Here is a 14,350-nt window from a genome sequence, read left to right on the forward strand (position 1 = left end):
GCGCCGCCAGCTACAGTTCCCTGGCTGCCTCCCTGAATCTGCAGACCGCCGCAAGAGCAAGATGGTGAGTGCATCTTGTGGGACGACGTCGGGACCAGGATGTGACGCGGTATATGCCAGGGTATCGATATCCAGAAACACCACGTCAAGAAGGGCAGCCGGACGGCCCCTGCAAGTGAGGATCCCTATCTACTCTTGCTTGTCAAGGTACGCAACGATCACTCCATCGCGCTCGACGAGAGACATGACTTATGCACATTCCAGTTGTACCGCTTCCTCGCCCGCCGCACGGATTCCTCCTTCAACAAGGTTTCGTCCTATGTGTTCATACACTCCCATGAAGGGACTTACTTGCGTCGATAGGTCATCCTCCACCGCCTCTTCCTCTCAAAAATCAACCGCCCTCCGATTTCCCTCTCACGCATCGTCAAGGAGACCTCCAGCGCAACTGACCGCGACAGCCAGGTTATTGTCGCCGTTGGCACAGTGACGGATGACGTCCGCCTGATTGAAGTGCCGAAGCTCTCTATCGCAGCCTTGCGATTCACGACTGCTGCCCGGGAACGTATCCTCAAAGCAGGTGGTGAGGTCCTCACCCTTGACCAGCTCGCACTGCGCGCGCCAACTGGTTCAAACACTATTTTACTCCGCGGGAAGCGCAACACGCGCGAGGCGGTCAAGCACTTTGGTATGGGTCCTCACAAGCACAAGAAGCCCTATACCCTCTCCAAGGGCCGCAAAGTAGGTTCCGGTCTTATTTCCTGTACGTTATGAGTTAGTTGCTCACGACTTTCGCCTAGTTCGAGCGGGGCCGTGGTCGCCGAAAGTCGCGTGGTTTCAAGGTATAAGCTACCTGCTAAACTCCCGCGTAGTCGGTCCATCGTGGTTACTCGGGTCTCTTGTGCATTGGGGGCTGATGGGTGGCAGACCATATCTTGCATGCAAAATGGTAGCAGCGTGATTTCTATGTTTCCTACTGCATTTCATCCGCGATCATGCGTACGTATGGCCCTCCGTCTGATTTACATGTTACATGTTACTCTTCGTACAATGGGCATTGTGCCAATTGTTGCCGGGCAATTTTTGAGACAATATGCAAACCAGTATGCGTTGGCCTCCCGAGTCCAACGGGCCAGTTCCAGACTATCCAAGGTGTGTGTCCATGCTCGCAGCCGCCACGGCTCGGCGCTCAGCGCTCAGCACCCACTCGCTACCGAACTACATCGATGTCCATGTTGCTTTTCCGTCACCTCATTTGGGTAGAGTAACACCGCACTGTCAATCGTCGACTCTAAGATGCCACTTGCAGGATGCAGTATACACTCTCCAGTTCGAGCTACGGAGATCCGATGGGGCAGGTATCGATTAAGTGATGGAGCATAAAGGGTGCAAGTCGTGCGCAACGGTCTCAGGCTGACGAAGCCCTCTCGACCAATGTGGAGGACCGTCGGCAGAGAGTGTAGACGAGGCTGAGAAAGATCGCACAACTTGACCTGCGCGGCAGGGTCACGTGTTATGCGCGGTATGTCATAAGAGATCGACTCGCAGGTATCTCGGCCTACTGAACACCTCCTCCCCTCTCATTCTCATCTTCAGGTTTTTAATCCTCCGTTTCCCCCATCCATGGCCCCGACATCTGCTGTATACAGTGCATCCGCAGATACTAATCGCAAGATCCTCGACAATATCGAAAGCCAGTTCCGTCTTGACCCAGATGCTCTAAAACAGATCACACGGCAGTTTCTCCAGGATATCCGTCTTGGACTGGGCGAGTACAACCATCCGATGGCCATGATGTACGTGTGAAGTTGCATGCGCTAGTGACTGATTGATCATACTAGGCTGAAGCCCCACTTTCGTCACTGGCGTACCAGACGGTACAGAAACTGGGTGAGTATATGCGGCCTGATTTGGTGAAGCAAGCCATCTACGATGTGCTTCTGGCTCGTGCCTTGCGTCAAATTTTCCTGTCGATGTCCAGAGTATCCTCGTTACCGAACCTGGAATTGAACTGCACCTCGACCTTCGATGGGGTTTTTGCGTGATTGATGGTCCTGGTTCTCTGAAACGTGCTGGAATTAATGTGTTTTCGCACGTGTTCATGGCGGTCTGTTCAATATGTCGTGCTATGAAGTGCAGTAATATTGGCTCTGGCGTTGGGCTGTTTCTGCACCTGGCAGCATCGCGTTCGCGCTGCTTTACTGGTTGCTTTCCATGGAGTAACTTCGGAGATGAAGTGTGTAATGCGGGATCTGCGCACTTAGGATGCACAAGCACGAAAGCAGCTCTTTGCTGTCTATTTCTGCGGTGGAGCGTTACGTGTCAATTATGATTGAGGCACCTTCTGATGCATGGAACTTCATATCAGGACTTTCCTTGCCCTTGACCTTGGCGGTACGAACCTGTGAGTGGAATTACCTATGGTGTACAGTTAGCGCGAGCCTATTGTATACCTATCAGCCGAGTGTGCGAGGTTCGGCTCCTTGGAAACAAGAACTTCAGTCTTCGGCAGCAAAAGTACAGGGTGTCCGAAACGCTCAAGACCGGCGAAGCTACTGCTCTCTTCGGTAAGTCCCCAGGTCTTTACCGCTCATTCCTGGTCAAAAACCGACAAATTTCAGATTATCTTGCTGACTCTGTTGACTCGTTCCTCACTGAATTTACTGGGGGCGACTCTCCGACGGAAATGTCTTTTACGGAAGAGCAACCCTCCGCCAGCCTTATTCCGCCGCAGACCGCTATCCCTCTTGGTCTTACATTCAGCTTTCCGGTCGAGCAGACCGCGCTGAACCAGGGAAAGATCTTGACCTGGACGAAAGGCTTTTCCGCGAAGAACGCGGTGGGACATGATGTTGTCCGTTTGCTCCAAGATGCCTTTGACAGAAAGCACCTCCACGTGAAGTGTGTTGCCCTGGTTAACGATGCGCGTACCTTCGCCTTCTCGGTTGAAAGGGCATCCTGACGAAACAACGTTGTAGACTGTGGGTGCTCTGCTATCACGTGCGTATACCACCGGAGGATGTGTTCTCGGTACGTGGATAGTGTTGAGAACTACGAGCCCTGTCTAACCCACTAAATCTTGATAATCTCCTTCGACCACAGGTAGCATCTTCGGCACTGGAACAAACGGTGCATATGTTGAAAAGGTTCACAACATTACGAAGCTTGGCGACTCACCCGCTCGCGCCAAGGGCGGTGACATGATTGTGAACACAGAATGGGGAGCGTTCAACAATACCGTCAGCCTTCTTCCATTATCTCCTTTACGAGGCTCGTACTGACAGTTCCCTCGTAGCGCACTGCGCTTCCCTCCACACCATACGATAACAAACTTGATCGAGAATCGATCAATCCGCGTCTTCAAGCATTCGAGAAATTTATCTCTGGGATGTATCTGGGCGAAATTACACGCAATGTCCTCCTTTCGCTTATTGATGCTGCGCCCCGGCCATTGCTATTCAACGGGAAGTCGAGTGATGTGCTGAATGCACACTATGGCCTTGATACGGCTGTGATGAGCGAGGTCGAGGAAGCATGGGAGACTGGTCGCCCGTCGAAGGGTGCAGCCCCGACTGCGAACGGCGCCGTGTTTTCCGAGCACTTCATCGACATCGATGCGCTAAGTGCAGAGGATGTTGCTCGCCTTGAGCGTATCCGCGGTATCGTCAGCCAGCGGCTCTCTCTCAGCCCTGCAGATGTATCTCTGCGCGACGCGGCGATCGTGCGCTGGGCGTCGTTCCTCGTCGCGGACCGTGCCGCCAAACTAAGCGGCTGTGCGATTGCCGCGTTGCTCGCGCAGACGGGGCGTGCAGAGCTTAGTAGTGACTTCGTGCCAGAGGAGGAGCGCATTCCCGTCGGTGTTGATGGCAGGTGAGTCCCTTACACTTACAATTTCCTCTCTTTAAATGGAATCGCTGACCGGACAACGACGACGCAGTCTAATCCAGTTCTATCCGAACTTCAATGCCCATCTCCGCGAATCCCTGCGTTCGCTGGTGGGCGAAGAAGTGGAGCGCCGTGTCGAGATTGGCATGGCTAGAGATGGAAGCGGGGTTGGAGGTGAGTGCATTCCTCTATATTGTTTACTCAATCTAATCACCTGCCAAAGCCGCCTTGTGCGCTCTCCAAGCCATCAAGCAGGACCTATAATTTTCGTCGATCCTCTGTCCAAGTCGACGACTCCAATGCTTGACACTCGTTTATATCTTAAGCAGCCCCTGCTAATTTGTTTCAACCTGCGAATCGACTGTATCCAGGAGCCGTGGACTTCCTTGTATGTCACTACTTCTTACCGCCTGCTTTGGGCTTGTAGTAAATTTATCGATATTGTACCTAGTTTTGTCATCAATCCTAACTAGAGAAGAGAAGTTTGCATGTATGTACCAGCCAAGTCAAGTCAATGGAAGATTTCTGATCGACGTGCGTTGCGCGTAGATGAACGTCATTGCTAACCTGGCGTCACGTACAGCACCATGTGAGTCACAGCGGGGGAAGAGGGGCTTCATACGACATGGATCAGACCAGGATTCAGATATTCAACCCTCAGGCCTCAACCCTTAGGTACACCTATAGCGTGTTTCCGATTGGGCATGTTCAGACGCCGCCAGCATACATGTGAGGCCCTTCCCTGCGCCTGTTCCATTCAAGCAGCAGCAACGGTAAACGTTCTGATCTATACTGGTTTTGAGAGCGCATGTTAAACGCGGCATTGCTACATGCCGTTTCTCTGTCCAACTAGAGGGACGGTACTTTACTTACTTCGGTGTAGTACCTTTTGCAAATTTGACGTTCTGCATGGCAGCAAACCTAACCGCTTGGTGTAGTTGAACGGCCGCTGTCACGGTATGCGGAGTTTGACGGAGCGCGCGTTCTAGATGCATACTTAGTAGCTTCCACATTGAACGCAAGACCCGACAGCGGAAGTGATCGTATCGCCGCACTCATGCTAAACATGACCGCATCTGTGGCCTGATACTTTCCATGGATGCGGTCGCAGCAGACTGACGTGCTGTGGCGCGGTATGTAGTCAGACTGAGGTCCACGCTCGCTAATTGTCAACAGAGTGGGTAATTTGCTTGTAAAGATCCTGATGACATCTCCTAGTGGGCGGTTCTGTAGGTAGGGACGCTATGGAGCTGGACAGAGCGCGTGGGTTTTGCTTAAGGAACTGACGAATCATATACGCACCTCGAGTGTGCAGTCACCCGAGACCAACGCAAATTTGCTACCTCGACAAATGATGAATTTCGTGCCCACTACAAAGCAACCGTTTGTAGATGAAACACAGTTTCTATTTGCCGAAGTAACAAATTCAACTGGTCAATTGAGTCTCTATTAAGTCCTGATCACACATGTAAACTTTATCAATAAATTTGTACTGGCGACAAACGGTGACATTGTAAGGCAGGTAAACCTTACATTCACTCAGGGACAAATCCGGGAGGGTCTCAAGTGAGTGCTGCTCATAGATTCAAGCCATTTCGAGAAAAGGAGATGTCGACACAGTGACCATAAGAGGTTCCACAGGTGGTGCACGCCGGAGGTCACACTGGAATTCAACGTACGTTAGACCAATGAGGGAAGGCGGTTTATCGACAGATCATCAATACCATACATATTCGATGGTCCACGTACTTGTCTAAACATGGACGGCCACATGTGCAAGGTGATTATGTGTGTAAGGGCACAATATCGACCTCGGGACGAAGGTTTCGCGTCGTAGACATCCTCAACCTGGCAAGGGCTCTGCGCAATGGTGGCTCTGGGGAACACGCGAGAAGTCGTTAAATTAAGCTGTAGATTCCAATATGTACAGTGAATAGCTCATACCAGGAGAACGGGCCGCTTGGTTCTAAGTACTCCGAAAGGAAGGCCGACAATTCGTCACATACTGCGGGTCATATCACTCATGTGCCGCGTTCCAGGTAGGTAGTCAATGCTCCCCTGATGTGCACGAGAAAGTTTACCTTTAGATTGCAGAAGATTGCCAGAGCTACGTCGACATACAGGTAGTCTCCCGAAGGCAGATGGTAGACGCTCTGCTTCAACCTTCGTGCCTCAGGATATCCGTGTCCGACCATACAGGGTGAAGGGACGCCAAACACGATCTGCATAGCACATTAAACACCCAATAAATTGCGAGAGTGATTAGACGCTGGGTGCATGCAGTCCATAGAAGCCAGAAGAATTGTCATTAATGGTTGACTACTCCTGCGAGTACGGTTGAATTAGGTCCGCGGGAACGGGAAGAAGGATTCACGTGGACGGTGGGGGCGGAGGCTCTATGGAGTCTGCGAGCAGTTGACACCGCGATGAGAACATTTGCTTTGGCGGTCTTTTAAACCACAGATTCCATGAATATCTATGTATATTTGTATACGCGCTCCTTCGTATAGTCAACGTTTTCAAGCGACTCAAATTGGATCTTGTTGATTGCGCTAGCGCTCCCTTCCCTCCCACCTCGACCACCGTCTCTGACCAGGACTGTTTTGACTCCAACAGCGCTGCCACATCGATTGCCTTTTGCCAGCTCATAGAATCTCACTCGTACGCCCCTTTGATATCTCACAGCCTTATGTGACTTACGCATCCTGCTTTGCAGAGCTCTGAGCGTATATCTGAGTGGCCTTTATCAGGAAGGCGATCCCAACGTCGTCACCATGCCGCAGAACTCTATCGTCGACAAGACCCGCGACAAGATAGACCGAGAGATAATGGTCGCTGAGAGAAGTTTGTGTTCTCTAAAAGAACGCCGGAATAACCTCGCACCCATCCTCGCTCTCCCTCCGGAGCTCGTCGCCTTAATATTATTGTGTTGTGCCTGCGACACCGAGTTCATGGGCGAGAACCTATGCTGGACCAAAATTTCACATGTATGTCGTTATTTTCGTGCCGTTGCGCTGGACTGCCCTCGACTGTGGAGCCGCATCACCTTCCGGAGTCCCCGTTGGGTCAAGGAGATGATCAGGCGATCGAGATCGGTTCCTCTGACCTTACATTGTAACGTTCAAAATATGACCTATGGCGGCGCATTATCTGGCCTTGAGGATGTTGTAGGGGAGATGGAGCGTGTCCGCGATCTTGCTGTTTCTGCTGTCAAGAGTGGGCCCACGATGCAGCAATTTTGGGAGTGTTTCACAAGACCCGCTCCAAAACTCGAATCATTCGTCGTCTTCGATCCACAGACTCAGAGGAGCCCTGCCGGACCAGTGACTCGTGTTCCTCCGGTATTATTCCGTGGTGAGACACCTTCTTTACAGAGGTTGGAGCTTCGCCAGTGCACTTGGTGCTGGGCCTCGACTCTGTTCTGCAGCACTGTCACTTCCCTCATCCTGGATGGTCGCAAGATCTGGATTCGTCCTAGGGTGGAGGAGATCCTCGTTGCACTAGAGCGCATGCCGATGTTGGAGGTCGCAGTCCTCGATCAGATCACTCCAGATATCCCGTGGGACTTCTACCCTACCTCAGGCAAAGGGCGTGTTGTACATCTCGCGCACCTGAAGTATCTATTCATCGACGGCCTTGCATTAAATTGTGCTACCCTTCTATATCAGATTGAACTCCCGTCGCACACCCGCCTTTGCATTTACTGTCAGCCGTTTAGCAGATACAAGGAGTTCTACGCGGTCGCGTGCGCGATTAGGACCAAGTATCAAGGCCTCTCCGATGCATCCGAAAACTTACTGCGCAGCTTCACCTTTGTTCCACTAACAGCTGAAGGCCTACGCCTGCGTGCTTGGACCACCATTATTCCCGTCGAAGAGCTGCGAAATCGTCCTGCCACAGACGCGTCGCTCGAGATGCGCCTTGCGTGGAACGGGGCTTCGCCAAGCAATTCTGTGGAAAGTTTGAGATTTGCGTGCAAAGCGCTACCCCTCCACACAGTTCGCACTTTCTATGTGCCTGGCTATTTTTCTTTGGACTCCGCAGAGTGGGTCGAAATATTCGAGTCAATGCAGTCTCTCGAGGAGTTGTGGGTATACGGACAAACTGCGAACCACCTACCAAGTGCGCTTCGGAAGAAGGTTTTATGCAGCTGTGGTACGCATCTCGTGCAGGAGGACATAGATGAAGCCGATCACAGCAGTGACGAAGAGGACGAGGAGGCACAACCTACCTACAGTTTCCTCTTCCCGGCGTTGCGTGTGCTGAAGCTTGAGGGGGTAGACTTCGCTGGGGATGAGCGCTCCAAGGCGAGTTTCTTCTGGCAGTTGCAGGAGTTTGTTTTAGATCGCAGGATATGCCAGGAGGAAATACAGATATACGTTTACCGCTGCAGGAATTTCATCCTCGAACAATCCGTCGATTTGGAGCTTATGGGTGCGAAGGTCCACTGGAATGGCCAGGAGCTCTTGGATTTCGACCTCTCCGAGATCGATAGCGATGCTTCGGCTGAAGATTACGAGGATTATTATGATGACGATGAAGACGTGTCGGAAGACGATGACGACGATGACAGCAGCGTGGACTAGCGGGAAGAAGGTTCGGAACGCCGAACACGATGAGGAATTGCATACCGGGTGAATAGGTGCTGTCTATGCTATATGATAAGTAATATTGGATACTTTTGATGCGTTGAACTACAGGGCTGTAGGCGTTGTCTGTATGTGATATGTATGATTGGTCATCTCCTGCCTTCAGACTTCGTGTCCTACCTTTTGATTACCCCCTACGACTCAAACCTGACACGGCAGCATAAATTTGGCACTTTGACAGAAACCTACGGCAACAACAGATCCAGGTTTCCCATGTTAGATCGCCCTCACCGAAGACATATCAAGTGTTCCACATGAATGCGATTTTGCCGGCCATCTTCCATGCGCCATCCATTTCCACCCAGGCCCATGGCCCATCATGCGCCTTGTGTGCAGAAACACAGGATTAAGACATGTGGCGTTGCTTTGACTCCTTATGGCTCTGGACCTCGCAGTTCATCATTCTAACGTTGCAATGGCTGCATGCAGATTTGTAATTTGCATCGGGGTTCGCACTCCGAGCGCTCGCATCGCCAAAGTAGCCATTAACTACTAGTCTCATTCCAGTTCCAGCACCATCCTCGTTCGGAGCGCTTCCGTCTTCACCGGAGCTCAAGTATCAGATACTGCGCGCCGGCAAATCTGGTATGAGTGCCAAAGTTCCTCCGTGCCCGAATAATATTCAGAAAGTCTCCACAGCCTTCAACTTAGACTAGTGCTCAATCGCTGCTACTCTTCCTATCTGTCTCAACATGCTCAGCGCTACGATAGTATTCGACGGTCAGTTGTCCGATTTACACTGAAACTAGCTGACAAATTCTATGAAAGTGTCCAGTTGGACAGCCGCGGTCTGCAAGGCATGTTGATGACGTTGTCACAAATTCCGTGGTACTTCGGGTCCTCGGCACGGCGCTCAAGAAGGTTCGGCGCTTGGTATCCTTGAAGCGCTGCGCTCACTGTCGCCGTACTGCCATTGCGCCCCGTTGTGTCCCGAAGACATTTGGCTAATTCCATGTTTCGACTTCAGGAACCTGGAAGTCCTCCTTACCTTGGCGAGCTTAGTCTGATCAAGCCCGATCACATAGGTAACTCAATCCTCAGGAGCACATGGCGTCCTTGTAGTCGGAGGTGACGTTGGCGTCGATTCTGTGCCAATGTCACGGTCTTTCACTCTATCTCGAAGAGGCGCTTGTGGTGCCGGTGCCAGTGGTCCCTTTGCGTCTTGCTGCACCGTCTGTGCCCTCTGTAGTGTCCGGCACGTGGACTGTTGCCTACAATCCACCACCACTGCTCAAGTAGGATGCTATCGTGCTATGCTGTTGGCGAATCTGCAGTACAATGACGGCGACTACGGCTGCGCCCACATTGCGCCGGTGCCAAACATTTTGATGACCCGATTGACTCTCAAGTTGTCACAAATTCGGTAGGAGTGGCATAACGTTTCAACAGCTCACCGGATCTCATCTTGATAGGGACAAGAGCCGGTGAGATGCGGCTATGAAGGTGTAAGTGCGGGTGTCATATTCACCAGTTTCACTTCGTCTCAGCGGAAACTTTGTAGAACGTGCATTGCCATCTGCATCTACCGCATACTTGGTTCGTAGTGTGGTCCTCTGCCTAGTTGACCTCGTGTCACGGCGCTCCGCTTTTAGGCTGTCCTGGATAGATTGTCCCAAAATATAGAGCGGCTCTGACTGCATTTCAGACTGCCGTCAGACGCACAAACAACAGATAAAAGGTACGAAGTGCGACGTTGGGTTCTCGTCAAGTTCTGTCCTCTTCCTGCCTTGCACGATGAGATTCTTCTTCTCTGCTTTCTTAACCCTTGGTTTTTCTGCCCGTGCTCTGGGTCATATTGGGCCGATAACAGAGCTGCCTATCGTGAATGCTGCAGTAGCTCCGAATGGAGTTCTCCGGAACGCTGTTCTCGCGGGAGGGACCTTCCCTGGTCCTGTGATCGCTGGCAACAAGGTTTCTCTCGTGTGGTCCTCTTTCAGGCTTTCAGATTTACTCTTTCGATCATAGGGCGACAACTTCTTCATCAATGTCGTAGACCGGCTAACAAATGAGACTATGTTGACGTCCACGTCCATTGTAAGTTGATGGTGCTTCATCGCCACGGCTACTCTATTAAGAGGATACTGATTTCATGCATATAACTAGCATTGGCACGGGATAAATCAGCACACCACTAACTGGGCAGATGGACCTGCATTCGTCACGCAATGCCCCATCGTGTCAGGTAACTCCTTTTTGTATAACTTTAGAGTCCCAGATCAGGCTGGTGAGTAATAATCTATATTACATGCGGTAGTCTTACCGTACCACCGTCAGGAACGTTTTGGTACCACAGCCATCTGGAGACACAGTACTGTGACGGTCTGAGAGGTCCCTTCATCGTATACGATCCGGATGACCCCCATGCAGGTTTATATGATATTGATGATGGTACTTCGGAGATGCGGATCGGAGAGTAATGCTCTACTGAACTCATTTACAGATAGCACCATCATCACTCTGGCAGATTGGTACAACGAGGCAGCTGTATTCCAGCCTCCAATCGCGTACGCACCGTTCACAATCATCACTGTTACCTTATTCATGAAACTAATATCGTCGTGAAGTATTTCGGATGCAACTCTGATCAATGGATTGGTGCCAAATAATTACAGTGATGCTGCAGCTGTGTTCACAGTCGTTAGGGGCTTACGGTATGTGTTATGCATCAATCAGAGCTATGAACCTAACTGAAGTGGAGTATGCAGTTATCGGTTCCGACTTATATCTATCTCTTGCTCCCCCGACTTCACTTTCTCCATCGATGGGCATAATATGACTGTAATAGAAGCGGATGGAGATAATACCCAGCCTTTGAATGTTGACAGCATTCAGATTTACGCTGCTCAGCGATATTCGTTCGTTGTGAGTCAATATCTTCAAATGGTTTCTCTGCACAGAAGGCTGACTGCAAAATTTGCATCCTTCAGCTCGAGGCCAACCAACCTGTTGAAAACTACTGGATCCGTGCTAATGCAAGTCTTGGTCCCGCTGGATCAGCAATCCTCCGTTACGTTGGAGCGCCTCCCGTCAAACCCACCACTACTGCTAGTCCTTCTGTCAACCCCTTGGAGGAAACAAACCTCCATGCACTTACAAATGCGCAGGCTGTCTGTATACATTCGGACTGTTTCGGAGGCATACTAATACTTTTCCTGATCAGCCGGGTGCACCCAATATTGATGGTGCAGATATCCTTCTCAACCTCAATTTCACATTTGTGCGTGTGATTATCATATCTACTACAGTTTGGCTGAATTGCTCTGCGGATCAGAATACAACGGAATTCTTGGTTAATGGCGTTACTTTTGTTCCTCCTACGGTTCCTGTCCTCTTGCAGATTCTGAATGGCTCTTATACCGCACAAGAACTTCTCCCACACGGAAGCGTGTACACCCTTCCTCGAAATAAGACGGTGCAAATCACCATGCCCGGCGGCGTTCTTGGAATTCCACATCCTCTACACCTGCACGGCGTAAGCATGCAGTAATCCAACGCGTCCACTCTCGAATTGATGTAACTTCATAGCATTCGTTTTCCGTGATACGCAGTGCAGGAAGTAACCAGACTAACTACGTGAATCCTGTCCGCCGTGACACTGTAAACATTGGCCTGCAGGGTGACAACGTGACCATTCGATTTGATGTATGCGTTGATTCTTCCTTTCATTGTCTACCGCTAAACAGTTGTAACTCCTCCATAGACGAACAATCCTGGTCCATGGTTCTTGCATTGCCATATTGACTTCCACCTCAAGCGAGGATTTGCTATAGTCCTGGCTGAGGACACCTATGACACCCCCAGAGTTGACGCACCTCCTCGTCAGTATTTTTCATGTACACATGTGGGAGCCTTTGTTTGCTGACTATTGCCGATATGAATATCCAGCCGAGTGGTCGCAACTTTGCCCCAGTTATGATGCTTCGCCCCAATCGGATCAGTCCCAAATAGCTGCAGAGCAATACATGAATTATGTTGCAGGGAAAACGTGAATAGGCATTACGGAGAATAGGCATTACGAATAGGCATTACGGACAAAAACGTGAATAGGCATTACGGACAACGTGAATAGGCAAATATTACGGACAGTCTCATACTTACAGTAGTAGACCAGAAATTAAATGAAATTAATTTGGGCTGGAATTTGGAAAAAAAGGCAGGATACCCGATCCGCATTTTGCCTATAATTAGAGTGCCATTCTGTCCACTCTCGTCTCCGAGTAGTCTCGAGTCCAGCCGTTCTCCACTGCTCTCTGCACCAGACACTCAGAGGCTTCGCTACGCTCAGTGCCACCGCCACAGCGGAGTAGGAAATATGAGGAAAACATCGGGGCGTTCAGATCTTGAGCTGTTGCTGAAAAGTTCTCACGAGGGAATGGTTGTGCCTGGTGCAGAGAGCAGTGTAGAACGTCTGGTGTACTTGGTCGCAATTTTGGACCATTGTGACATCGGGTCACCTCGGAGTCATACCTGCATTGTCATCATAATCTTAGTGAGATAGACCCACTTCATCCTCGACTACTATCACGTGACCTTTCTGTCACGCTTGGCGGGAGAAACACACTGAATGGCTAATTCCTCCATGCACAGGACAAGCATCAAAAATATGCTTCTGTAACTTTGTAGAAGATGATTTTTGAGATTTAGTTACAGAAACAGATTATTTTATTTTGGAGGAGGGATGGAGAAATTAGGCTGCTAGTGCTCCAAATTCACACCTTTCCCCGCCAATCTCGCGCCACCGTGACAGACTTTGGCTGAGGCACCTGATGTGTCACGCTGTGACGATAGTAGTCGAGGATGAAGTGGGTCTATCTTACTTGCTCTTGCCTTCTCCTGCCATTGGAGGGGAGCTTTCTGACTGCAACTATTGGTGAGAAGTGTCTGAAAATGTGTTTTACATACCATGGAACCAAAAATTTTCCCTCCCCTGATTCTGCAGTGAGTTAATCATGGACGAATCTACAAAGTGGTATTGTTGGTGTTCATCATGGTCTAAACATTTCTAAAATCCTGTGAACCTGTCCCATACTGCTCACAGAAACCTTTAGGCCCTCCAAGTGGGTTCCCAGGAGACAGGATGTCTTGCAAGATGACTATTCACACTACAGGTGCTATGCAAGCACCGCGGAAAATACTAGAAAAGGAAGGATTACATACACCAGAAGTCATGTGTTGTGACCGGCTGTCACAATGGTCCGAAATCGCGACCAAATGCACCAGACGTTCTGGAGGGTCGAGCGAACGCGCGCCTCTCCAGGACGTCGTGGGAACGAGACTAATCTCCGAGCAAGTTCCGCCACCTGGCGGCCTTTCGAGTAGCATCAGGAAAACCCAACTTTTACTTATGGGACTTATTCCGACTTTTTGTTCTTTTTTTGCCTTATTTAAGGTCCATAAGTTCCCAAAAGTCGACTTTGAAGTCTCTAAGGAAATATGACTTATGGACTTTTTGTCCTTAAGCATTTCAGTCATATAAGGACACCTTTAAGTAAAAGTTGGGTTTTCCTGATAGGCTATGTCACATGATCACTAATACATCTTGTTAGGATAGTAAAGGAGCGAGAACACTATAGCGATGGATGGTTTTAGGAGTCTGATTTTGCCTGCCTCTTTGCCTCTTGGTACCATAAGCGAAATTCATGAAACCGCACCTATCGTTTTGGACTTAACCGTAATGAATTTTCTTATTCGTCTACAGGGTAACCTACTTTAGTCTCCCAAAAGGCAGCACTCTGCGTGCCTCGGATATCCGTGTCGACGCCTGAGTCTACTTACCAGTTGCTGCTAGTCAGCAATCTCTTCAAGAAAGGATCCTC

At 50.1% G+C, this 14,350-nt stretch overlaps 4 protein-coding genes across 4 annotated transcripts; all 4 read left to right on the forward strand.

Moving 5' to 3' along the window:
• Positions 1-61: 61 nt before the first annotated feature.
• SCP_0203290 (60S ribosomal protein L18-B) lies at positions 62-848 on the forward strand (the record flags this gene model as incomplete). The annotated part of the gene is made up of 5 exons (XM_027754244.1): positions 62-64; positions 121-207; positions 265-309; positions 364-741; positions 801-848. The coding sequence occupies 5 exons, from the start codon at positions 62-64 to the stop codon at positions 846-848; spliced, it is 561 nt and encodes a 186-aa protein (XP_027610045.1).
• A 775-nt stretch (positions 849-1,623) lies between these two features.
• On the forward strand, positions 1,624-4,149 carry SCP_0203300 (Glucokinase; the record flags this gene model as incomplete). Its single annotated transcript, XM_027754245.1, has 10 exons — positions 1,624-1,796; positions 1,849-1,890; positions 2,369-2,404; positions 2,461-2,567; positions 2,622-2,923; positions 2,979-3,030; positions 3,103-3,239; positions 3,296-3,870; positions 3,938-4,059; positions 4,109-4,149. 10 exons carry the CDS (start codon positions 1,624-1,626, stop codon positions 4,147-4,149), a joined length of 1,587 nt encoding a protein of 528 aa, XP_027610046.1.
• Positions 4,150-7,013: 2,864 nt separating this feature from the next.
• SCP_0203310 (hypothetical protein) lies at positions 7,014-8,471 on the forward strand (the record flags this gene model as incomplete). The annotated part of the gene is made up of 2 exons (XM_027754246.1): positions 7,014-8,192; positions 8,247-8,471. The coding sequence occupies 2 exons, from the start codon at positions 7,014-7,016 to the stop codon at positions 8,469-8,471; spliced, it is 1,404 nt and encodes a 467-aa protein (XP_027610047.1).
• Positions 8,472-10,268: 1,797 nt separating this feature from the next.
• SCP_0203320 (Laccase) lies at positions 10,269-12,523 on the forward strand (the record flags this gene model as incomplete). Its single annotated transcript, XM_027754247.1, has 13 exons — positions 10,269-10,445; positions 10,500-10,568; positions 10,638-10,758; positions 10,809-10,922; positions 10,975-11,038; positions 11,099-11,185; positions 11,240-11,396; positions 11,462-11,641; positions 11,695-11,751; positions 11,806-12,006; positions 12,060-12,176; positions 12,235-12,352; positions 12,420-12,523. The coding sequence occupies 13 exons, from the start codon at positions 10,269-10,271 to the stop codon at positions 12,521-12,523; spliced, it is 1,566 nt and encodes a 521-aa protein (XP_027610048.1).
• Positions 12,524-14,350: the final 1,827 nt, after the last annotated feature.

The sequence above is a fragment of the Sparassis crispa genome (genome assembly GCF_003851025.1).
Source record: "Sparassis crispa DNA, contig_000001F, whole genome shotgun sequence".
In the NCBI taxonomy this organism is placed as follows: Eukaryota; Fungi; Basidiomycota; class Agaricomycetes; order Polyporales; family Sparassidaceae; genus Sparassis; species Sparassis crispa.